The 27,696-nt window shown below is 36.1% G+C and overlaps 1 protein-coding gene across 4 annotated transcripts in view; it reads right to left on the bottom strand.

The window, feature by feature from the left end:
* The window catches only part of PARK2 (parkin RBR E3 ubiquitin protein ligase), a 680,874-nt gene that overhangs the window by 94,134 nt on the left and 559,044 nt on the right, over nt 1-27,696 (bottom strand). For 3 of the 4 annotated variants that reach the window (XR_005858705.2, XM_419615.8, XM_046939192.1), the window contains one exon: nt 16,548-16,697. Coding sequence is in view for 3 of the 4 variants with exons in the window: in XM_419615.8 (XP_419615.4) it covers nt 16,548-16,697 (150 nt within the window). In the remaining variant the exon portion in view is untranslated. Of the gene's footprint in view, nt 1-16,547; nt 16,701-27,696 lie in introns of all 4 variants that reach the window. The other variant, XM_040698150.2, reaches the window with a different exon arrangement.

The raw sequence follows: 27,696 nt of genomic DNA, 5'->3' as shown, positions 1-27,696 counted from the left end.
AGGAAAAAGATTTTCCACAACTAGTCACAAGAGATTAGATCTAATAAAGGCCAAATACGAGCAGCTAGTAATTCTATAGATAAAAGATTCTACTACCTGATTAGCAGAGCGTGCAAGGAGGTCCTGTCATGATTAAGATCTTTATCTTATTCATTGTTGGCGTCACAGTAAATTGCTTGGAATATCAGACAATCAAGGCAGATTACCAGATGAGTGAGTAGCCAATGCCAAAAGTGATGTTACAGCAAAAGGAAATTTCCAATTAAAATTCCCATTACCTTTTTCCTACTTCCTGATGGCCATGGCTTAAAATACCAGTAGCAACTACAGGATCACAAATAATGTGACACAATATTTGTTAAATATTAAAATCATACTTCTCAGAACCTAGGTTTGTATTTCTAGGAATACCATCTGCAAGGTGCACGACTCTTCTTTGGAAAATAAAATGAAATATTTTCAGATTATTTAGACAAATACATATTTAGTATGCATTTTTAGACATAGTTAAATGCATCCATAAAAAAACTAAGGCTTTCAGTCAATTCCTAAGTACAATCTTAGCTTGTAGCATGTCATTAATTACTGATATAAGTAAGTTTAGAGGGTTTTTGTTGTTTTTAATATTTCTGTGTCACTAACATCAATTGTTCATACGTACCATATATGCGTACCAAGGCAAGAACATCTTCTTAATTTATTGTAGAATAAGAAGTAAGTTTTTGTCTCCTAATCAATGTTTTGGGTGACTTTTAAAACAAATTTCTACTCTTAGAAACATAATACTTTTCCTTACTTAGCTTATTCAAACAGAAAGGTTTGGCTACAGAAGTCTGAAAAGTAGGAATACATGAAAAAAATAATGACAAAGTCTCATTTAAACTGTGTAATGAATGCTAAAACAAAATGAAGGACTGTGAAAAGGATGTTATACTATTCATAAGATAACAATATGACAAAGTAAAATGAAATAGAAAACACAGTTGTATTAAAAAAGTCCTTTTCAATGAATACGACTTCTGTGCTGTCTGCAAATGTTCTAAAAGCCATCATTTGCTGCATTGTGTAAATGCATAGATTGTTCTCCATGTAAAATGACAGGAAAGCCTCAATAAAGAGATAAAATAGGAAAACTGAAAAATGTCTTCAGTAAATTCTTGCAGCAGGAACAGTGTTATTTCAAAACAGTAATCATAATACTCCAGCTAAGTGCTGCAGTTAAGAGGGAAGTACATGTGGAGAAAATAATCTATTTACAAAGAAAGATAAAAAAATATCCACACAAAATTCAAATAGTAAATGAATAGCTAAGTTATCTAGAAACAGTCACAGAATCATAGAATCTCACAATGGCTTAGGTTGTAAGGGACTTTAAATATATTATTCAGTTCCAACCCCCTGCCATGGGCAGAGTTGCCACTCACTGGATGAGGCTGCCTAGGATCCTATCCAACCTGCCCTTGAATACCTCCAAGGATGGGGCATCCACAGCCTCTCTGGGCAATCAGTTCCAGTGCCTCACCATTCTCTGAGTGAAAAATTTCTTAGTAACATCTAACCTAAATCCCCCTTCTTTTAGTTTAAGACCATCCCTTCTTGTCCTATCACAATCAGATTGTGTAAAAATCACTCCCTTTTCCGCTTGAAGGATGTACTGGAAGGCTACAATGAAGTCTCCCTGGAGCCTTCTCTTCTCCAAGCTAAACAAGCCCAGTTCCCTCAACCTTTCTTCCTAGGAGAGGTGCTCTAGCCCTCTGATCATCTTAGTGGCCCTCCTCTGGACCCGTTCCAAGAGCTCCACATCTTTCTTGTGCTGGGAGTCTCTGGTCTGGATGCAGTACTCCAGATGGGGCCTCATGAGGGAGGGGTGGAATAGGAAGGGACAATCATCAATATAATACAAACAAGAAGCAATGTGAGTGAATCAAACTAAGTTGAATGTTTCTTTCCTCATAAAATGTCTGCAGTGATTCTGTGACACAGAGACTGATTTATTTGGTGTTATCATGAAATATCAACAGTGTCATTTCATAAGCAGCTGGCTATTCTAAGGAAAAAGATTTTCCAATCCAATTCTGGCTGTTGAAACTCACAAGAGAGGAAAAAGATGTAATATAATTCTGAGGTAGGACTGGCTTTCTGTAAAGCTGTATTTAGAAAGTATCCAGGGATATAAACCCTCCTTAGGTTTATGTATGTTATTCGCAAAAGAATTTATGCATTCAGCAATATTGCACTTAATTGATTTAATCAGTTCCAGCTGGCTTTACTTGGGAATCTATTTCTAAAGCAAAGCCTGCTAGAGATTAGAATGACCAGAGAGTTGAACAGGTATGGAGAAACAGACATGTTGGTACATCTCATCAGCTTATTTTCTTCAGAACCAAGTAGACTGAGAAAAAAAGTTAAAAAAAAAAACAAAAACCCAACAACAAAAAAGGAAACTTTCCTTGGACAAGAAGTGTTAATACAATGGTCATCTTCCCTCTTTAACTGAATCATAACATCAGATAGAAAAACACGACTGTTCTTTCATTCATCAGTGGTTCAGGTTTCTTCAGTGTATTTTTAATTTGCAGTTTTGGAGTAGGGAACACAATTAATGAGATTTATAAAACTTGGTTCAGTATTTTCCTTTTTTACATTAAAGCATTTTTGGGTCAGGTTCAGATTGCAATCCATTGCAATTTCCAGGTTCTCCGATTACCTTCTGCAATGTTCCTCTTTCTGTAAAAATTTGTTCACTTCTCTCTGTGGTCATTTGTACTTGTCTAAGTATAGAAACTTTACATTTGTCCTGACTGAATTGCTAACAAGTTCCAAATTGTTTGCTGCCCCCTAGCTATGTATTATATGCAAATTTAATAATCTTACTCTGTAATCATTCATCAAGGCATCAGAGAAAGTATTAAAGACTGCCAACCTCAGGTCAGAACACTAGAAGAACATGATTTGAGCATCCCTCCACTTCAATTGCAAAATGCTGATAAATTGTTTATATAGTTTTCCAACTCATCGCATACCCACCTAATGAAATTATCACCTAATCTTGTATTTTCCATGTCTGCCTGAAGGAATTTCATGTGAAACGATGTCATAAGTTTTACTGGCATCAATATATAGGAATGACATCATCTACTCTCCTACCCAGAAGTCATAGAATAGAATTATAGTCTTATCACATTGACATAGCTAGGTTAGATTGATGTGATAACTCTTGTTAGAATCATATTTTCTGAGACTGTTTTTTTTTTTTGTCTTCAGGGTACATGCCAGTAGTTTGGTACTTTGCTACAGATTTCCTCTGGGAAGTTAAACCTACTGGTCTATAATTCTGATGTTCCCCCCATCCCCCACTATTTTTTCTTATTTAGATACAGAAATTAGAATTATTAAAAGAGAATCAGAAAAGGTCCCAATAACTAAAACATCATGTTTTCAGCTTTCTTAGTGATCATTCATGTTCTTAGTTATATTCAGCCATTCCACTCGGACAAACTTCCTCAGCCTCAACTAACTTGAAAGTATGCATATAGTGCCTCTTATCCCCACTACAGCTTGTATTCGTTCTTTTATTTTACTGTTTATAGATCTGCTAACCTGAGCAGGTTTGATATTTTGAACGAAGGTTGAGAGAAAACAAGGAAATGCTTTTGCCTTCTTGGAGCTGTTTGATGATAACATTTTTCTCCTCCATGAGTAGCGTGCTAACAACTTTCTTGATCTTGCATGCTACAGTTTATATTATTTCTTTTTGGAAAGCTTTCTTAATATTCTTTCACAGATTCTGAGTTGTATTAGAAGTATTCTGTTTCATGTCCCACACTTCCTGAGTTTTTCCACCGTGTATTATTTATTGTTCTATCTGATCCCAGCTGCTAAAATTTTTTATGCAATTCTTTCTTAATTTTCATGTTTTAAAAAAGGCTTTTGTTCAGCTAAGTAGGTCTTCCCTGACTGTTTGTAGTCCTTTACATTGAGACAATTTACCATTGTGCCCTTAATGCAAGTTACTTACTGAAGTCTTTGCTTCCTTCTTGTTATACTCATTTCCTGTCAAAAATCCAAATTTGCATTTTTTTTAATTTCTTGAAGGCATAGTTTTCTTCTTGCATAATTTTCAGAAGTTTGATTGATTTTTTGTTTGCATTTGTCTAGGAAACTTATTTTGAAAATCTACATGTCTACAACATTCAAACTTCATTTCAGGAGTTGACCGCTAGTCATCCATATGAAATTATTTTAATATTATTTTATTTTTCTGAAAAATAATGAAGGGGAGCGTGTTTGTATTATACAGATAACATTTTCTGTGACTATGAAACATTTGCAAATGTTATTAGGGCAATTTGTTTCTGCCATGTGTCAGCTCTTCAGCAGTGATACTCAGCATGGGTTAAATGCTTTTTATACAGTTTTGAACAGTTATATGTCACACTCTGAAAACAGTGATTGGACTGTTCTTTTTTTGTTGACTGAAATCATGTAAGAGATCTTTTGCTAATAATTAATGTAATCTCCCACAGGGAGAAACACTATTTGCATGATTTATAACAAAAACAATTCAAAAACACTAATGTATTTCCCAAACAGTGAAAGCTTACGATGCATATCATGAAATACCACTGGCAAGAACCACAGCAGCATATAAAAGCCATTATTGTATTGTACATTTACTGCTAACTTTATTTGCTGTCTGATTTATTTAACTCACCAACCACTAGTTGCTTTCACTCTGATTGTTCATAAAACTTAAGGATCTGATGAGATGCTTCCTTAGAGCAATGCAACTGGTTGGAAGCTGCATTTTTTTTCCCATCTCCCAATGTGGCATACTTTCCCACATAACTTTACGGAACTACTTCATGCCTTCATAAAACCTCCTGTCAGTATAACGAATTTTACAATATGATATCTGTAGATGCATGAAAACATAACATCTGATAGGTTGTTATCAATCTGTGTTTACATAAATCCACTGCAGTAACCAGGAGTGCATGCAAAACAGCATGGTCGTGTGGTTGGTCTGCTCCTTGTGCATCCAGCTCTTGTGCATTTAAAGCTTTCATCCACTTAACAGTCCTCTCCCTCTGCACCCACTGCTCCTCTCATAACCCCACAGCACTCCTCCTAGTTACAGTTTATGATATAACCATCCCAATTCTGTCTTTGTATCTACACAGATTTGGGAGGCAGTTTCCCAATGTGTGCTGAATACACACAGCCAAGGCACATACTTTAACTGACACTTTTACTCCTTTATACCAGGCTTGCCTATCAAAGGATTTAATAAGTTAAAGGTTTTTCAACAGGATATTGAATTTCAGACCTTGTCAGCGATCCATAGAGAAATTCCTACTTCTGCCTGGACTCCATCTCTGCCTGGTCACTGGACACCATGCGGGCATTCAGAGGTGTCATACTGCCTCATGCAGAGTCACGAGTCCCAACAGAGGAAGCAAGTTAAAGCTCTTTTTCTCTCCCTCCTGGCTGTTCTCACAAAATGCAGGAGATATTTCTCACTCCTCGGGTCAAGGGGTAGAGTGAAGATACTGGTGTTACTCTGAGAGTTTTCAATGCTCATTAAGATCCTGCCAGGTCTTCTCAGCCCTCACCCCAAGACTGCTTCCTTATTGCTCTCATTTTCCTTTTTTACTCCTTCTCTATCTCCAGAGATCTTGAGGATTTCAGCTTTGATCTTCTGCCTTTTATATTTTTTTAAGATGTTGGCTTTCTTGTTTAGGTCAAATGTCACTGAAAGACTATGTTATCAACAGGCATATTCAACTAATTAAAACTTTTAAAGAACAGCTCTGTTTAATAAGCTTTTAACGTAAGTATCCTCATCATAAAGACTAAGAAATTTCAAAGCGCATATTTAAGAGACATGAAGTTTCTTAAACAAAATAGGGCAATAAAATTTACATTCAGTTTAGTTTGAAAAGTAAGGAGAAAACTAAGTCTTGTCTAAAACTAAGTGGAGGTAGTCGAGACTTGGTTATTCACCCATGATTTTCTGACCTTAGTCAAGGCCTCTAGTCACAGAATGAAAGCTTTTCAGAATTTTCCCTTTTCTTCTGCCTTATGATAGTTTTATAAGCACATACTAAGTCTGGTTTTTCTATGATTTCCCATTGAATTACAGTTAGTCATTGTTTTTCAAATCTATATGTTTTCTTTTCAGGAAGGATATTATTACTTTACAGTGTAAGGATATCTTCTATTTAATTTGGCAATTTATTTTTGGTCATTTCATTTCATTTTCATAATTTGCCTTTGACTTCACAATATTCTCTTCACTAAATTACAGCTTAGTGACCCTAAGGTTGATTCTTAAGGTTGAAATGCAACTTCTATTTCAAACTCACTTATACAAGCTTAAAACTTTCCCCAGATAATCTCTTTCAGACTGAATTTTTTTTTTACACTTACGCTTTGTTAGAAGTGGATTTTTGTTTGAAGCTTCATAAGCATCATCTATTTGTTTTGATTTAGCCAACATGAAAAGACAGCAGTTCTGCAGCAGTCAAGACAGTTTTCAGATGCTATTTTTTGGACTCTGATAATTGAAAATCAGCTTTGTTTCAGCACTTCAAAATCAACTTTGATTGTGGAATGGTGGCTTTGCTAGCTCTTTGAAATTGTTTGGAAATAATAAAGTTATGTATGTGACTTCATTATTAAATAACTCTGAAGCAGTAGTGGTGAGGGAAGTTGATCACAAAATAACTGCTCTGCCTAAAAATTGTAAAGGATATTTATTTTCTATAAGGAAATTATTCTTACTTATATTTTATAAATAAATCAAATTATTTATCTCTAAATCTTTTTATTGTTGTTTTCTCTTTATGGATTGTACGCAACTAAACATGTTACAGAGTGCCCAGTCAATCTGGGTTCAATACAGTATCTTGAAGTAATGCAAATATTTTTCTTATACTGGTGAAAAGACAAATATCCTCTTTTCTTTATTCCACAGACATACTGTTATAATTACAAAATGTTGTCTGAAGATATACTACAAAATTCTGCAGAGCTGTAAACTCAAGCTTAAGCAATGGTAAGCAACGGGAAGATGCAGACAAGTTCTTGTATGCTTTCAACAGAAAGTATTTTGAGCTAGGAAGTGTTAATGCACACTACCCTCACCTTTTCTATGACCCCTCCCCATGGTGTGCTTGTAGTGTGGATTTTATGCAACACCCTTTCATCACAGAGTCTCACAGTCTCAATATATAATCATTTCATGCCCTATTACTTGAAAAATGCTGTTGTTATCTTGGAAGAATGAGCCAAGAGCCTGGCTGACCAACAGTGAACTTAGCCATTTCAGAAAGTCAAGGCAAGGCTGAGAAAGAAATTCTTTCTTCTTTCTTAGAACTTCTAAAGAAATTCTTTATATATATATATATAAAAGCTAACGTTTTTAAGTGACACACTCCTTTTAGTAAATGTTTATTAAAAAAAGAGGTGGAATTTCTCGCGAGTGCCATGCTGACACAGCTAGTTTCCATATTAGTACATCACAGAATTGTAGAATGGCCTGGGTTGAAAAGGACCTTAAAGATCACCTAGTTTCTACCCCCCTGCTGCAGGCAGGGTTGCCAGCCACCAGACCAGGCTGCCCTGAGCCACATCCAGAGCTTATGCAGAATAGACTTAGATCTCAAAAGATCTATTGCAGATTTTCAGTGACATTCAATGAAACGAAGACTACAGGTGCTACAAAAGCTGTATATTGTGGCGCCCAAAGAGTACATTTTTCCTTTAGCATTCAGAACTTTGAACTTTTTTCCATGGCTAAGCTACAATTGCCAGTCAATAGGTTCATTCTAATCTAAGATCTTACTGTTTGTCTCCTATCTTTTTTACTCTATCATTTCCCATTGATTAAGTAGCTCTTGCATTTTACACTAATGCAGTAATAGAATCCAAAGTGCCTCAGGAGGCCTTTATATGAAAGGCAATAAATAATCCTACCTTGATTCACATTTATTTTCCTTTTCATTTATAAGCAATTTTCTGCATTCAGCCTGTGTTTCTCCTTCCTGTTCAAATTCAGAAAGTTTTAAGAAGATTGCTCAAATGAGCCTCTCACACAATGAGGATCCTGCCTTCGGTTGCTGCTTCTCTGTAAAAGTACAGTCTTTGCTGATTGCATTATTGTTCCCCCTCCAGTGTCTCAGTGATAGATCTGGTTTTTTTTCATATCAAGTTTTCCATTAACCCCTAGTTCTGCTAATTTGCAAGTTATCTGTATTCATCTTATCTATTATACAGCTGCAGTCAGTACGTAAACTGTGTAAGCATGAAAGCTCAGCTAGCCTGTTACAACCAGGAGCTTTAATCCATTAGCTAAAGGACATACAGGTCAGTTTAAGGTGGTTATAGTTTTCCATCAGCATTTCCCCTATGTCATAAAAGCGAGAATAATCTTACTCTCTATATATTATGAATATATAATATGAAGCCAGAAGACAAAGGTTAGTTTCCCATACGTGTAGAATTTAATGGATATTTCTATACTCAGAGTTTATTTCTCCTTTACTTCTTATGTTACACTCCTTGTATTTTCTGATGGACCACATGATAAAACATTGTCCCCATACTGTCAGAGATACTTCCAGGCACTTTGTTGAACAGGACAGGAGTAATGAGAAAAAGCTAGTTCCAAGTCACAAACTTCCACTATATATAAGGCATAACAGAATTGTGAGTTCATCTCATATAATCTGAGCATCAAGTACAATCAGTTATCACCCAGATACTGCTACATGGAGCCCAATTATTTTAATTAGATAGTAGCACTTCAATCATCAAAAGACTGGAATCACAGTCCACTAAACAATGTGCTTTCATGATGCTGTTCCTCCAAGTCAGTGTGCTGATATCAATTACAGCAAGCAGTGAATTTTTTAAACCATGCAAATGTTCATGTTTCTTGTACTTGTAGATGCCATTTTACCCTTTCCACAGATGAAGAAATTTGAAGGCAGCTTCAGCTCTGGAATCTAAACACAGAGCAAGGGACAAAGTTGACTGGTTGGCGTCACTAAAAGTGAAGTTCCCAGCACCCTTCTAGGTGACTGTTCGATCTAACAGTTTACAAGGACTATGATTTAGCTGATAAATCGTAAAAGCAACTGAAAATGTGATTTTAAATCTGACTTATTTTATCTCAGCCTTCAATTTAAAACAAGTCTGACACACTTGCAGTTTCAGCTAAGTCAGTAAAACAAGGACCACTTCTTTTTCAGCAAAACATTGGTCTACAAATCACAGTTTCAGCCAGCTTAGTTTCATACAGACCAAGTTTATCCCCTTTTGTCATAGGTCTGTGTGTCCAGTTTTGACTCTGCTTTATAAGCGGTAATTTGATTCTATCCTAGTTTTCTCTAATGCAATTTCCCTCACTCAAAAGTAATGCACTTCTGCTATCTGTGTTCTCATGCTAGATTACAGAAGCCAGCAGCCTCTATTCCCTTATTAGGTAACTACCTCGTCTCTCTAACTCCTTGGTCTTTCTTCCTCAGACCCCATCTAGCAGATTTTAAATAGGGAAGTACTAGGTAAGTCACTAAATAACAAATCAAGTCCATGCATTGAAGACATTGCACATTTAATACAAAACATTCAATGTTCATGTAGAAGAGCCATTTTCCAGATGCCTGCATGATGCAGAAATAAGGAAAAAGCTATACCTTACATACATGAAGGGATACAGAATTTGATCACCTAATATGGCACATCTTATATTGTCCTAGACATCTAGCAGACAAAGCTGATGGTGTTTCAAGTCCAGGTCAGTTAGAGTTGAAGAGAGTCACATGTTGTTTTCTAACATTGTTTTTATCAGCTAGTTCTCTGTGATTTGGGAGGTAAAAAAGACCCAACACTTATTCTTTTAGCTATTGAAGCAAGCTCAAGTAATTGATTTATTCTCCTCATAGAAAGTATTTGTTTTGCTTTTGGTAGTTATATGAATGAACATGATCTATTATACCAATAATGGAAGCATCCTCTGGGTTGTTTTATCCATTCATTGACAGGTGGGCTTCCTATCAGTCACAAGATCAATGAATTGCAGCACTGCAACATAGGGGCAATGGAAATAACGGACCCTGATAGCAATACGTACAATTTGTTAATTGTCCAGTGTTGTTCTAGTGCAAAGCTTTTACTAAAACATGGGCATTTTTTAAAGTCCCACGCTTATAGACTTCATTTTAAATCACATAAAACATTACCAGAAAAAGAAATATCAAAAATCCAAAAAGAATTTTGGTCAGTCTGAGAAAGCCTGTCATATTTTAGCAATGAAACAACTTGCTTAGCTAGAAACAGAACACATCAACAAGATGGAATTCCACTTTCTAAAGACTATAGAGTGCCCACTCAATAGAATAAAGTAATACATGATGATTGGCTAGAGTTGGTAGCACAGTGCTAGCAGCTCAGCATTTAGCCATAATAGAAAATGTCTGTCTCATTTTCATTCTCCTTGAAAAAGCTCCCTATAGTATATTAGGAAACATTCCTACTGTGAGTCGCTTTCTTAATCTCAGCAATACCTTCAGCTATTACCTTATCCATGGTAATACATTTCTAGTGAATTTTCTTAAAAGCAAAAATTTAATGACATATGGAACCAGGACAGATACCTGAAATGTAATAACAAAGAGTAACCCAGCAATTTAACTACAGATAGTACCAGATAGTGGCTATCTCCTATTTCCATTTTAGTGTATTGCAAATGACATAAAGGTCTTGAGGTCTTCTCTTTTCTGAGTTATTATTCTGTTTTTCAAAACCACAGAATCTCCTATTCACGCTACTGCCTTCATTGCCATTCCACTCTTAAAACTGAGTCAAGAACTCAGATTGCTTTTCACACAGCCTTTCTTCACCCATAACATTTTATTAATCTGATTAGAGAAGTAAAACTTTTTCAATCCAAATATCTTCCAAGATTGTCTTGAATTACCAATACTCATCTTGACTACCTTTAAATCTTGAAGTATCTGAAGAGGTATCTATTTTTTCTTTACGTACATACAAGATTTTCCTGTTGCTGCTAATGAAGAATCAAACATTTCTATCTTCACCTCTATTTTCAAATTAAGTCTTTTAGGTTAGTGAGACTTTCAAATGTTTTGATCAGGCAGTATATATGGACTCTTGTGCCAAAAACAGATGCAAGAGTGAGAATTTGCACAAAGAAGGTACTTGCTGATCACGACAATATATTGCATTAGAGGTAAACTTTACGACAACAGACTTAAGACTGCCAGATGTTGAAACAAATTTTCACTTCAAGATTGAGGAATTTTACAAACTATCTTATGCTTTCATATGTATGAAATAGCTCTGAAACAATATTTCGAAGCTAGTTCATGTCTCAGAGTTTAAGCACTTTCACACATTACTCCAACCAAGATATAAACTGCTAAGGTAAACAACACTGCCTAGGAGACACCTCGAACTAACAAAATCCTCATTTGGATTATCAAAATTTAACGAATGAGAACTTTTTGCTTGGAATTTTTATAATTCAGATTTGTCTCATCAGAACAAAATATTTTTCCCAATTACGTAGTGTTTGTCCATGTAAATATTATTATGCTTAACATAGATATCACTGACGATGAATCATGTATGCTAAGAAATGCATGAACAAGAGATAATGAACCATAATAAAAAACTTTGCAAACAAAAGGAATGTGCACTGCACTTCTCCTGTGATACTTTAGAGTGTCTTCTATATTATTAAGCTTCCTGAAAGGACAGAAAATAATTAATTCCACAAATATACTGCAATTGATTGCATTAGCATGTACTTCCTTAGCTATGAAAGAAGAATGCGAGAAGAAATCAACAGGAAAAAAATTGCTGGGAAAGTGAAATTGCCTTTGAGATTTTGTTCTACGCGGTAAAATGGCCTAGGAACTCTATACATAAGGAACACATGGTATCTACATCTATTGATTTTTCAGGGAACTCCTGCAGTCTGCAGCCTCAAAATTTTACCCATTCTGGAACACAATACATTTTTTTTGTAAAATCTTGATATTTTTCAACGGCACTGTCTTTACACATATAGTATAAATTATGTAGTAAATATGGTATAAAAGAGGTGAACTAACCTCAGCTTTTTTGCTTCCTTTGCAAGGTTACAGAACTTCCATTATCACTGTACAATGCAAACCACTACAGCTATTCTATTTTCTCACCTGTGGACTGGAGCTTCAGCTGAGGGGAGTCGAATGAAGGGCCAGAAAAGTCAGTGATGATAGCTTGTTCTTAGCATAATTTGGAATGGTCTCAGGACTTCCATGAACTATGTCACTTGGCTATAATGTTAGCAATCATATCCCCAAACAAGGGATTAACAAAACACAGAGGAACTGGAACTACATTATTCTCCTTGATTATATACACTATGCTAGCTAGAAATGACTGAACTCAAAGGAGAAAGACTGCCAGAGGCTCCACAATCTCAGTTCTCCCATTCCAAGGGAATCATAGAATCATGGAATCATTTGGGTTGAAAGGGACCTTTAAAAGTTATCTAGTCCAACTCCCCTGCAAAGAACAGGGACGTCTATAGCTCGATCAGGTTGCCCAGGGCCCAGTCCAGCCTGAACTTGAGTGTCTCCAAGGATGAGGGCATCCACCACTTCTCTGGGCAGCCAGTTCCAGTGCCTCACAACCCTTATTGCAAACAACTTCTTTATGTCCAACCTAAATGTCCTCTCTTTCTGTTTGAAACAATTTCCCCTTGTCCTATCACAACAGGCCCTGCTAAAGATTCTGACATTTTCTTTAGTTTTTAATAAGCAAGTAGTAAAGACCTCCTTGAAGCTCCACTTTAGCTGACTTTTAACTCCTTTTTTTTTTTTTTAATATGTAGGAAATAATATCACAGTATAAAATAAAACAAGACAAAAAATGCTTTATTCATAGAACTCTTGTATGCCTTGATTACTACAGCTTTTCCTGTACTAAGGCTAGCTGGTACAATATGTGTTTTGTTGCTGTTTTCTTGTATTAAATATGTCAAACTTTTATATCTCTGCAATAAAAGTTAGTAACATAGGTCTTACGCATAGTAATGAAGGCAAAAACAACAACAACAACAAAAAAAACCCAACAGTGTAAAATGATAACATTCTGATACATCAATTAATATGTTCATGGTTAATAATAAAAAATGCAAAAAAAAGTAGGCGAGTGAAGTCAGTCCATGGTAGCACAACATGGACATCGCTGATGACTGTTCATGATCATTAAAAAATATTTCAGCATGTTACTTTCTAAGTCAAAATAAATCTCTCCTTGTTCAATTTCTTTGCTTGAAAGCCTGAATACATATCACCAACTCAATGTAAAGAGTAAATATACTGATGATCATTTTCTTGGTACAGTTCTATCTAGATATTCTCCAGGCTGTTTTTATATTGGTGTTTCCAAATTTCCTGAGACAAAGCAAAATCTACTGTCTCTAATTTTCATAGATGCCCTTTAACAAATTTAGAGCACTCTCTTGGAGGTGTATTTTGCTCTCCATAGACATTGATAGCAATTATTTTGCAAGAAGAGATTCTAGTTCCTCATTTTACATAGCACAGAAAAACTGAGAAAGGCAAAAAGTCTGCATCCTAGCCTGGCTCAGTCACCTGTTCATCTTTTTTTCATTCTTTTACAGGGTTGGTCACATCCTTGCCTATTTGGGACTGCTTCACATAGTTTCCTTTCTGATTAATGGAATAGTTATTTTACCTTAATCCCCTTTGACCAACTTATTCTCTATTTGGCTTCTTCTAAAATGGCTTCTGAAAAATCTTTCAGTTACTGTCTCAACTTTCTCTTCAAAAGCTCTCCCCGCTCCCTCCCTTGATCAATCTCATCTGTTAATTAAAATCCTTAACTGCTTGACAGTTGTTAGCTTTCCCTGTACTGCAATTCAGATCCAAGCAATCCATTTGTTCTGTGTAGCAGACACATATTTATCTAAGGTGGCTTTTGGGTGAAGGAGTGACGTCTCATGTTAGATCTATTTTCTTCTGCTAAGTTGATGTCATCACTTATCTGAACTTTACCAATAGACAGAAATTCAAATACCCCCAAAAAACTCTATGCATCTAAAATGTAGCTTAGAGGATGACACATGTACTCACAGAGGATCTTCAGATTAACGTTGCCATATTTCTTTGCTTAGCTGCTTCACCAAAGAACTTGTCTCTAACCTGAGCTGCACAGGTAAATATTGCAAGACATCTTTTGCTGAATTTATTTGCATGAACAAAAAGGATATTCCTTCTTTGAGCCTGTAAAGCACTACATTTGTTTGTGAAAGAACCCAGAACTCTGAAGTGTCTGAGCCTGGATTTCTCTGACACTTATTCCACAAAGACTGGAAGGCCTTCACAATAAAATGTCCAGGTTTTGTCTGGAAAAAAGTATCACCACAGCTTAACTTTCTAAATGAAAAACACTCAAAGTGACTCCAGAAGATGGAGTAAAAATAAACAGCTCTTCTAATTGTCTTGGTGTCCTTGTAGGCAAATCCTTATCTTCAGCCAGCTTAATGAGTTTCTCACCAGCAGCTGACTTGGCCATCGCCCTCTGATGCTGTGGTATTCCTTTTCCTCCCTGCTTTTGTCTATGTGCTGCCATTCCCAGCTCTGGGCCTGTAGCCTCTGGGAAGGCAGTGAATGAGACTCTGTCACCATGAGGAAGCTTAGAAACACTCGAGAGAAGCAGAAATATCCTTCGTCTTTGTCATGAAGTAGAACTAGTCACTTGTAATACTAAGAACAGTTCCTGTCCACCACAACTCTATGCATTAGATATTGTAAAGAACATAAGACTTGTTTTTTGCTTTTTTTTTTCCTCTGTAGAGGGGAAAAAAAACAAAAAAAAAGCCTTATCTGTGCACAAGTTCTAGTTGGACAGCATGCAGATACGTCAGTTGCACAAAGCAGGACATCATATGTATAGTGCTTGGACTCTCACAGCGGGCAGGATTCTGCCATGAATCTTTGAGTTTATCATTTGTCAGGGAGCAACGAAAGATTCAATGACGTTTTTTTCACCACATTCCATTACAGATTCTGAGGAAGGGCCTTAATATCAGTAACAATTGGCTTACAAACCAGTATTTTGCTTCTCATTTCAGTCCCAGAGAAATGTAAGTCATAACGTTAAAGGCATTACGTAATCCAAACAAAGGGTGAGGTTAAACTCCAGACTGTAGATCTGGTCACTAGCAAACACAACACAGATTCCACTGAAGGAAACAGAACACTTCGCTAAGCTAAGCAATACACCAATCCTTTATGCTTTGTGAAATTTATTTACAGGGTGTTTGCAGATTCAAAATGATGATGAATGAAGCTGCAAAACGCTGTTTGATTTGTATCAATTCAAGGCAGAAAGTAGAGTAAAAATTATTTGTGATTTTATCTTTCTTAAACAATCCCTAATGGCTAATCTAGAAGCATTTCTTTTCATTTACTCAGTATTGTTTCTTATTACTCTCCCACCTTCTGCTTTATTTTATTGCCCTATGTCTGCTCAGTGAGGCTGGGGAGCACTCTGTTCTACATGCACCACTGCATGGACAGATAGAAAGTTTTACCAAGGTCGACAGATGCTAACCTACTCAGAGAAGACAAGTTACTGCAACTTCCTAGTTCGGCAAACAATTATTCTTCCATGCTATCAGTTTGAGCAACATCAAAACTGCAATAAAAAGTGCATTTTCCACAAGAAAGACAACAGCAGGCGCATGATAATATTTCATAAATACAGATATTTTCTCTTCTCTCATCCTGCATGGAATTCAGTAACATGAACATAGAAACAGTCACTTAGTAAAATATCAGTCACACTGACATAACATTTAACAGATTCTTTTATATATAGATTTCTCTCTGCATATTTCTGTTTTCCCTGCAGACTGATTCTTGAAAAGTAATGTTATTTCTACTGCCAAAAAATCACTGACCTATATGATTTGACCTATTAGCAAAAACATTTCCAAGTGTCATTGGCTCCTGTTTTCCAAAATTTCACCCTTAATTGTGCACAGTCTCTACTTAAAAGTGTGTTTCTTTTCATTGTATATCTTAAAATATATTACAAATGCTACTGAAGTATCACCAACCGGTTATTCTTTTTGTCTTCTTTTTCTCATTTATGAATGAAGAAAGGTGGTGTTAGTATAATAACGAATGATTTAGTCAAGATTCTGCACATTTTTGCTGAGTGCAAGGAGAAAAAAACAAAGCATGTTTGGACCGTCATTTGTACAACTCAGTGTCTTTAACTATTCAGGAATGGACAAAGTCTGCACAATGAAGTAGTCATTCCTAAGCCATGGTACTGTATTTCAATAGTTTATAGAGTTATAGTATCCCATTCTCTTATAAAGGGTGATTCAGAGTCACCATTGGAAGAAGAAAAAGCCCTATTTCCCACCTTTTCTAATATCCTAAAAAAGCATTTGTTTTCCACAGAGCTGATAGAAAAATGTATGTTCTTACCCCACAGCCTATTCCATTGCCTGGTTCACATACAATTTTCCTCACTTCTGGTTCAGGTAGCAGACCTGCGCCACAGCTGGGAGTTGGACACAGCAGGCCACCCATCTGCAGCACGCACTCCTCCGCACCATAGCGCTGGTAGCGGTTGTACTGCAACACAATAGACAGGCATTAAACTTCCGACTGCATGCAAAGGAAAAAAACAACCCAACAAACTTAGGGCTTGAATCCATCCCACCTATAGAGTCAGCTGTCCTAAGGGCTTACGTGCTAAGCTCAGCTTATTTGACAAATGCTTCAAACTGCGTAGATCACTAAATGAGGTGTCATTTTCATAGAATTATAGAATAATAGAGTAATGGAATAGCTTAGATTGGCAGGTACATCAAAGATCATCCAGTTTCAACTCTGCCATACGCAGGGTTGCCACCCACTAGATCAGATTGCCCAGGGCCCATTTTGCTCCAATTCACTATGTAGGCGTCATTCAGCTATCTTTTAAAGAACTCAAAAACTGTGTGTGACACTAAAATCAAGAAACTAGCAGATTGTTCCTGTGAATAATGATGAGAACTCTTATATTGATATACCAAAACTATTGTAAAAATCATAAACATAGTTCATCAACAAACACTGATAAATGCTGTGTACAGATTGAAAAGAATCCACAGAAAGACCCAGGATAGTATTTTTGAGCCAAAGGGTTGCAAAAATTGGTCAGTCAATTTCCATTCCAAAATACATTTCATGATATTGATTGATAAAATAGTTGTCTCAGATTCACTTAATTTAATATTAGATGCAGGTGGTTTTACTTCCAGGGTCTTCCAGGAAATTATCTTTCTGCAGTTTTCATCTAGTCCCATACAAATAACCTGGAGGGCTTTGGAAATGTCTCCAATTTAATGGTGGACACAATGACATACAGGAATATTGAATAACACACCTATTCTATCCTCTGAGACAAAAAAACACCCACTCTAAGATGACTGATGACATAGCAATAACTTTCCGTAGTCTAACTTATCGTGTTTTCAAACTGAGATAAACTGAACAAGTCCAAATCATGCTGTGAGCATGTAAATCACATCCACTCTAGGGCTCTGCGCTGGCGCAGTTCCACCCTAGTGGCTATAAAACCACTGTAAACCAAGCTACACATTCACCTATAAATCTGGTCTACTGTAGGGTGAAATAAATGAAAGAATTTGGTTTAAACAGCCCCATGAAAACAGGAAAATCTAAAAGACCAAAGAAAAAGGGAGTAGCATGAATTTTCTTTTAGAGCAGAATGACTTTACGGTGAGCTAAAGGAACAAAACAAACTTTAGTGCTCACAACAGTATTTAGTGCTTCATAAATTTTTCTCTTGTAATTGCTCATGAAAATCCGCTTGTTCCCTTTTTCTTGGATAACAAACAAAAACCTGGTTGCGATTCTGTCAGCATTCCCATTATAAATTCTCAGCTGAAAAAAAAAAAGATATTCTTTCTAGTTTCTAACTTAAAATAGAGGCTGTGAAGAGACTGCTCTGGTCACCTCTCCCTTTCTTTTGATTCACAAAAGCACAAGATAGGTAAGATGGGAATCAATCTGTCTTCTTAAGCTGCAGGTAGGAAATGGTCCTCTTGGCAAGATGGACAAAGCAGTTGTATTCTGCCTGAAAAGTTTGGTATTTTATAGGAGTTCAGCACAGAGTTCATCCATAATTATAGCACTCTTATCAGTGATTTTCACACAATAAAAGCCAAGCGAGTGGATCAATGGCTGGAAAGACCACACAAAGTGCATTTGCGCATCTTGATATCTAGTTATCAACTAGTTTCCAATTTTCAAAGCTCAGGTACATTTACAATATCACAGAGTCATAGAACATTTTGGGTTGGAAGAGACCTTTAAGATGATCTAGTTCCAACCCCTCTGTCATACGCAGGGACAACTCCCTCTAAACCAGTTTGCTCAAAGCCCCATCCAGCCTGGCCTTGAACACCTCCAGGGAGGGGGCATCCAAAACCTTGCTGGGCAAGCTGTTTCAGTGATCTGTCATAAGAAGCCATTTTCCTTTTTCCTTGTGCTTGTATAGTATCTCAGTTAAACTCAGAAACTGACTAAAACACGTAGTAGCAGAATATATACATGTTCTATCATGCATAATTTGCTGATTTATATACTGTATTCTGTGATCTGAAATAAAATGTCTCACTTTACATTAAGAAGCATTTACAAAAGGTTTGTAAAGGACCAAAACAGTATTAATGAATTATTAATCAACAATTTTAATATAGTGACAGATTACATCTATCAGAGGTATTTCCTCTTGATATAACACAGCCATACATATCACACAGTCCTGACGTAATCCATATGCTTAAAAAGAGTCAGTTTGCAAAAGCACGTAAATGACTTTGGAGTATGTGGTTGTGTTTTTCATCACCTGTATGGAGATTTAAAGTAGTATTCATTTAATTTCATTCCAGTTTCTACATGTGATGATGTAGATGATGTAGTGATGATACCTATGGTCATATGAGTTGCTTAGACTCATTCAACAGAGAGAGACAGGATGCAATTCGTCTTTTCTCTTTTATATATATGCCTTAGCATGAGAAGAACTGAGCCTTAGAGCGCCCTGTTGTACTAACAATAAAGAGAAATCAATTTGCTAGGTACTGACACCTGACAGTAGGTAACTCTCATAATAGTTGCTTCAGAACCAATAATTCTGATCCTAAATCACTGGGCCAAGCTATTTTTTTAATCTAAGGATTAAGAATCCAAGTAAGTTAGACTGTGAATTACCTACTCAACATTCTTTCTTCAAAAATTAAACATTTAACCAAAGCAAATCATATAGGCTCCAAATATATCGAACATGAAGAGGCAGTTATCCCAGTAAGGAAATTTATCCCTACTTAAATGTAATGTCTAAGATAGGTGGGATAAATCACCCTGAAGAAATGTTTTAGCTGAAGCTCAGAATACTAACTTAAGCTAGATATCTAACACTTACAGAGCTGTCACTGGAAGACTAACTCTTCTGTTCATTCAAAATATTTCACAGTATCTATTACTCAATTATTAGCAGTGTGCATCCCATTTAGCAATGCGCTCACCAAGGGAAGTGTTCTACATGTTAAAAGTAAGAACAATATCGCAAATTAGTTTTAGGAAAAACTTCTGAAAAAATGTAATATATGGAGAATTGGACTGAACTGGCATTCCTGATTTCAATTCCTGTCAGTAGCACAGCCTTCCTGTGGTTTTCACGTAAGTCACTTAATCTATGCTTCTCATCGGTTCCCCATTTGTAAGGAGGTGGAGTGATACTTGCTGATTTCACTGTAGCGTTGAGAGGCAAAATCCATTAATAGTCATGAGGACATCAAATACTATGGTAATGAGAGGCATAGCATTACACAGAAATCACCAGTTGTCTACTGCTGCTAGAAATCAGCTACTGTGCAAAGCATGCAAGACATTAGAAATATGCCTTAGAAATTTAGGTACGTATATAATTGCCAGATTCACCATAAAATCATGTATTTCAATATGTATTTGGAGAAAAAAAAAGTCTAAAAAATATGATTTACTCCAAACAATTAGTGCTAAGACAGATAAACGTACAGAAACAAGATACTCATAAAATATAATCATTGTTTTTTTCTGTGAAACCAGAATTCTGCCATGGAATTTCCCCTTGTTTTGCTAAGTCACAGCCAACCGAAATCTATACTTTCTATTAAATAGAATTTTGAGTAGAAAAAATTCCCAGCTCCACTTCTGGTATTTTAACTACATCATAAAGGTCTTTCATGCAAGTTTTGCTCAAAAAGACTTGTCAGGGCCTTTAGAAATGATTTCTATAAATGATTATAAATTATATTATGACATGGACACAGAAATTGGATAACAGTAACCATTTATTCCCTGCTCCCCACTTTGCAGATTGGAGTGATATCCCTGGAGAGTTTGAATTGTACCAGGTTTTCAACCAGAGGAAATTCAATCACTTAATATTGTAAATCAATGATAATATAATTGAAATCACTGGGGTGATAGAAGAATGAAACACGGTCAACTATACATTGCTCTACTTTAAGGTTCACTGAGATTTAGATATTAAGACAAACCTGAAATGTACCTGGATGCACAAAACCCTTGTGGAATATACTTTGTGAATACAGTGCTTTCTTGCTATATTATGTAACTTGCAAGTTATGCTTTAATATGCCCTGTGCTATGTGTTTTAAAGTTGCTTTTAAAATTTAGCCATAGTTTTTCTTTATTTTCCTCTTTTTTTCCCCTTAACCCTAGAAGGATCCTCTCAGTAGTAGCCTCAGAGGGAACTCTGGACAAAAGTTAAACAGGTAGATATAAAGCCAAAATTTCTAATCTCTAAAAGATAATTTAATTACTTGCTTTTTTTTTTTTTTTTTTTAAATCTGTGTGCAATGGTCTCAGAGGAAAGAAAATCTACTTTCTGGAGTCAAATTCTTTTTACTGCTCATATAAATCAAATAACCATCTGTGTGTTTCAAAATTAGATTGTGTAGCCTATTAGTCCATAATGTAGACTAAGCACTTTATTTATATGTATTATACACATACAAAAATAAAATAAAATTAGTTACATAATGCAATTATGTAACTTAATGTATAAAACCCTTAGCACACATTGGAATAGCAAAACCACTTATAAAAAGAGGCACCATATCAATGACTTAAAAAATAGATTAAAAAGAGATTGATTGTGATGGTTGTCCACCATTATGTGGTTCATTGGACTACCTTTAGTTTATTTTTCCTGAGTTACTGGGTTCCACTGCCTGGATAGAATGGGAAGATCGAGTTCAAAGCATCAGCTTTTTACTCCCTCAGGGTCACTGAGCACCACAGAGGAGACCAGAAAGAAAATCGCCTTACACAGGGCTGCAATTTGAATGACTTTGGGAAAGTGCATAAGGCAGCCTCAAGAAAACACTTCAGATAAGGAACCCATGACTAGACCAATGCAACACAGTTTATGCACGAAATAAAACTAGGACAGAGAAAGGGGAAAGAAATTTCTGGAAGACTGTAGTGCACAGAATGGTAGAAAGCACATGGTGAGGAGTATGAAAATAATAATAAAGAAAAAATACTATGAAGAGAGAACATTGGAGAAACATGTATAGGAAGTGAAATTGAATACATAAGAGGCAATACAACACAGGGAAGAAAACTGACTAAGCACACTGTATGGTTTGACACCATATTAAAAAACTACTGAAAGTTTTATTATTTTCCAGCAGGTATTTATGGAATCAGTGTGAATAGACTGAATGCTGGGAAACAACATTAGATTCCTCCAGAACCTTGTGAGCATTCCTTTGTCCCCTACAAGTGGCAACCTTCAAGGCTCGTAACTTATGCTTTTGTAAATTGTGCAACTGAGATTCACTGAAGTAGAGAATGGCTCAAAGGAATTGCACTTCTCATCCCACAAGAGTCAGTGTTTGCATATTCCATGAAAGCAGATCAAGTTCACCTAAGGGATATAAGAATTCTCACTTGCTACACCTGCCTGAGACCCTGAACACTGGAGTTCAAATCTTCCCTCTGCGTTCAATAAAAGCTGGGTGGAAGAGAATTTCTCTCTCTCTTTTTATTTTTTATTTTTTAGAAGCATGTTTTTCATTGATAGATTTTATAGAGAAATAAACCATGGAAATCTGGTTCCTACACAAAATGACATTTTTGTTTGATTTTGACAAGACAAGAAAATAATTGTTTTGATCACAAGTACTTTTCTCGCTTCTTTCTCCTTCATTTTCTATTTCTGTCATTACTCTAGTGCAAAGGCAACCTGGAGAAAAAGAGTAAGAAAGTAGGAATGCTCTGTCTGTGACAAGAACACAAAGAGTATAAAGTTCTGGTAATCCAGAAGCAACAGAGCTGAGGAACTCACATGGGTGTCAGTTACTTCAGGAAGAAGATTGTTAGGAGACATGCAAAAAGACAAAAAAATACTAATGTTCTGTAACATATCTTAAAAAAAAAAACTCTAGTAAATAATGCAAGCAAAAAAAAAAAAAAAAAAAACATTGCCACACACATGTATTGCACAATCCTTATAAAATCCAAATTAATGTTATATGATTTCTGTTCATACTGTGCTCTTTTCATACTAGATTTCCATGTCTTCTAAAGTTACATCTCATGGGAAGAGAGAGCACAACCCCACACCACCTTTGAAAAGCATGGGAATGTGCACCTGCTGATTTTCAAAACAGAGTACTCTTTGCAAAAGCTTCCCCCAGCTCATAAGGAATGAGTATCTCCATTCAGGCTTCGTCTGATTTCAGGGATATAAACACCAGGACATTCGTAAAGAAAAAGTGAGCAGTGCTACAAGCTGCAGTAGTAGCTGGTAGAAGAGATCTGTTAAAATTGATCATTCCCCTGTCAAAATATCAAGAAACTGGCCAATACATTCTGCAAAGTTGTCAGAGCAGATGATATAGTAGAGAAGCGTAGCTATACATTACTTTGCAGCTTCTTCTCCTGCCACTAGGATGTGATCGGCTTCATCTGTTCTGTGACCTGTTGGGGGCACTCAGGTATAGCAGCAGACTGCTCTTACATTATTTGTTTTCCCTTCCAGCCTTCAGATGTAGCTGCTATTTTATTCATGAATCACAATATTCCATTTAAACAATTAAACAAGATTTTTTTTATCACTTTGGGGAGAAGAGGGAAATTTCTCAGAGAGTCATTAGGGAGACTCTCTAACACTTCACTGCAAGTCATCTTGCTATGTTGGTATATCATAGTGTTGGGGTCTGAATTAAAGTGCTCTCTGCTGTTTCTGGCACTGGCTTTTTGAATTACCAGCCTTACACTGTATTTGGACACAGCTCATATTTACTGCATCTTTAACATATATTTGTAAGCAGCTTGTATGATCATGACTTGTAGAATCATTTATGTTTACTAGGAGACAGCCAGCCTGACAGGGCAAATGGTTGCTGCAGGAGATTGTAGCCTCCTTATATTGTGCTCTTTCTCAATAGCTCACCAGTTAATAAATCTTTCATCCCTGTCCTGAATATCTCTCAAGGTACCTATGAAGTGAAGCGGTTAGACAGCAGGTTGGACTGCATCCATTATGCTAGGGAAAAATGATGGATTATGGATAGCGACATTGAATTGCAAGAAAACGCTCAACAGAACTAAGGCCAGTTAGATGGCTTCAGGTTTTATCCTTCGTGGAGCTGCATGTCCAGGACAGTCTCATCTCTCTGCCTTGTGCAGGCTTTTGTGCACTGGTACTGTGTGTGAAAAGGAGATCCAAAACAATCCAGTCAAAGCTGCTTTATGAACTTTTTCCTGCATCTCTTCCATTCATGTAGTATATCAGGAAACCAGCAACCAGAAAAAGAATAATGATCCAAGACATGAATAAGCCTTTTTATTTTCTCCAGTTCTAGAAGAGGCTTATCTTTGGAGACGTTTCTAGGTCATACTCTCTGGCACCTTCTCAAAGTCTCCATTACTGAATGGGGTAGCAATCTGCTGGTAAATGCATTTGTGTTGCATTTTAAATCAATTACTTTGGAAGCCAATTATATCTGGTAAGTTAGATATCCACAATGCATATCATGTACCAGCAGAGCTTATACTCTTCTATTTCACCATATAGACTCTTCCCATAAAATCTACAAACAATTCCCTGTTTAAAAACTACCTTGATGTCTCCAATTAAATCTTAAAAGATAGAGTTTCTAGCAAGAATGAATTTCCTGTACCACATAGTTTCCTGAGGGAATAGGAGACATGGGAGATGTGCATGTCAAAGAGACTAATGAGAATTTAGACTATCTGGAAAACAATTTTATTATAATAGAACTTTTAGCAAATATTAATCAGTAACTCCTCATGTTTCAAGTAAAATATAAAGCATTTATTTCTGAGCATTTTCATTCAGTGCTTATGTACAGATAAAGAAAGTTTATTTGGATAGACAGACAGGTAGGTAGGCACATTTCTCAGTGGACTGATCATTAAAGCAGCTCAACACCAATCTCTCATTGACATTAATTAAAAAATATATAAACTCACTATTTACTGGAAAAAAAAAATACGCAGTGAAGAAATGGTAGATATCATTGTTTTCTATTAGAAACAGATTATTGATTTTGACTGAAATTTTGTTGATAAAAGTAAGACTTGAAGAAGCAGGCTTCTCTAAGACATTTGTCTTTGTGCTGCCTGGCATTTTGATTAAGTATCTAGAGTAATGCAAAATTAATATGCCATATATTAAGAGGATTAAAATTTAACTATCTGGCAGGTCTGAAATATAATTGTAAATAGGTAATCATCATTAGGCAGATATATTTCCAAGAAGATCCTGAAGGTATTGATTCCTGGACTTACGCCATCTAAAATTTTTATCAATGACTGTGAAGAAAACCAAGGAACACAGAACAGCAGTGATAAAGTTTGCAATAATTTGAGAAGAGAAGTAATGAACAAGTGAATCCATTCTACGGGGCTGTCAGAGCTGTTGGTCAGGCGGTTTTAATCAAACAGCTTACTTTTCAGCTATTTTTCTAGGGAGAACCAGCATAGGGCACAATTGCACATTGGGATTTCTGTCTGGGAAGCAGCATTATTTATTGTGATCTGAACCTGAGCTGTGTCCATGCATGTCCAAAAGCACTAAGGCAAATCTTTGATGAATAACTAGAAACCTCTAGTGGGGAAATTATGTAACTTACTGGGCAGCCACTGCTTTAACTGGAACTTGCAAGTAGCTACACTGGAAATGCCCATGTAAAACTAACAGGTTCCTTTATTCTGTCTGAAACATTTGTCAGTCTGGCTGCCTTTTGCTGTAAAAACAAATTGTTTAGGCTTGTTTTAGGGGTATGATAGCTCTTTCTGAGTCACATTCATACATTTGAGCCTTTTTTTTTTTTTTTTTTTTTGTATGATCATTTATTGCCTTGTGATAGAACAAAGTGAACTGGAAATATAAGGTATCTGGACACTGAGGAATGGCAGTTACACAAAGTAGGAAGGGTGCTGTCGCTGGTAGAGTAGTAGAAAGGAAAGAGACTGGCATTTTTTATCTTTCATTGCTGAAAGGTATAATAGGATTTAATGTTTTTAAGAGATTTGTAAGCAAATAATGGATGTTTTTCTCAGCAATGTACTCCAGTTTAAGCAAGAATTAATCCAAGAAATTCATGTAATGTGGATTCTAAAGGAGATCAGAAAAGATTATCACAATAGTCCATTCTGCTTTTATAATCTGGCCTTAAATACATAAGCATTTTAAAAATAAATCAAGCTTCGTCATGTAGCAGTAACCTGCCTCTGTTATTCCTTGACTGTTGCTTGGATTAGAAGAAAGGATTTGTTGATTGATAAAACAGTGCTATAATTAATTACGAATTTTCTATCTAGTATGCATGAAAACAGAAAAAAATAAATCCTTTAAAACGGTAAATACATAACAAAAATATGAGAAGTTACTAGATAACAATAATTTTTTTCCCCTGAAATTCCTTCCTCTCTTTATTTAGATGTATTTTAGGCTTTTTAATTTTTTTATTATTATTTTTAATATTGTTTTTGCACCCACTTTTCCTTAACTATCAAAGGGCATTTTGATTTCAAACAAGAGCTACTGTGGTCATCAGTAGATCCAAGACGACAAAGCTTTTATAGAGACACAATGTAACTGCAATATTCTTCACACCTTTGTGGGTTTAGAGAATTATTCAAATAGCATAGCAATGTTCACTACTTGAAAAGGCATATATTAAGACTGTAATGATAATCATTGTACTTGAATAACCTGTTATTGCAGCCAGTTTCAGAGAAAGACAAATCTTTACAGGTCTGGTCCATTTTGTACAACAACTTTCTAGCTGCATATTTTTACACTCCTAATGCTTGCTAACAAAAGTTTCTCATCTGTTCAAGTGTAGTCACTAGAAATTGGAGTAATTTAATTATGAAAGTCAGTAAAAAAACCACAAATATTCTGAGTGGCAAAAATATAGTATTTACTTGATTAGCAAAATTTTATTGATTAAAATTCTCCACTCTCTTCAAGACTTCTCTTACTACTGGCAAAAAATTATCTTTTATTTTAAGGTTCCTCATGGTTTGCATACCATCTCACTTCTGACGATCATGTATATAATCATTTAATTCAATACTGAAAAGATGTAGAGGTAGGAGAGTGGAATAAAGAAAGATTACGTAGGCAACGTTTGTCATCTCCTAATGTCAGATCTGCAGTCTTAACTCTTTAAGCCTTCATTTTGATGCCTACCACTTCTGCTTCTAAAAAGGAAACAGAAAAAAACCCAACAAACCCACAACAGAAAGTTCATCAACTAAATTCTATTGCTCTGTCAGTGGTTACTACCAAGGCTGGGATGTACTACTCAGACCACTACCAGTGGAGTTATCATTTGTGTCTGGCCCAAGACCTCTCACTCCTACTCAGTCTTTTCATTTAGCTGTTTCCTACTTTGCCTTCATATCTCTATCCTTCCCTTTCCACTTATCTTCACCATTTGCCAGCTCATTACATACAGATTTATATACTTCCTTTATTTACTAGTCTCTTCCAGCAAGTTTCTGTACTTGGTCCCTTCCAGTTCTCGGTCCCAGTTCCTTGTCAGATTCTAATCCCTGACACTCAATCTTTGACCAGCCAGCTCCATCCCTCCAGTATCCTCAAGCTTCATCTTGCTCTGCTCTCCATTTGTCAGCAAGTCCTCACCAGTCTCTCAGCCCCATCAATCCCAGTCTTCATTTCTTTCATTTCTTCTATCTGAACTTTCAGTCTCACTAGACTCCTGTTAGTAGTCTCTCTTCTGGCCTACCCTGTTTTCTGTCTTTTTTTTTTTTTTCTATTTTTGCCAGACAAATCCTGCCACACTGCTCTTACTGCTTTCTTCTTGCTAAGAAGAAACTTAGTCCCTGCGGACTTGCTTGATTTTCTATAACATCTGAAGTGAGGGACTAGTGGAAGAAAATTGAAAGTCTGGAAAATGTACCAGCAGTCCTAACTGTAAGAAAAATATGCCTGTAGGATAGTGAAAAGGAAAGGTGAAGGAACAGGATGTTCTAGACAATATAATCT

The sequence above is a fragment of the Gallus gallus genome, chromosome 3, assembly GCF_016699485.2.
Source record: "Gallus gallus isolate bGalGal1 chromosome 3, bGalGal1.mat.broiler.GRCg7b, whole genome shotgun sequence".
NCBI lineage: Eukaryota > Metazoa > Chordata > Aves > Galliformes > Phasianidae > Gallus > Gallus gallus.
This window is presented reverse-complemented; position numbering and strand designations above follow the sequence as displayed.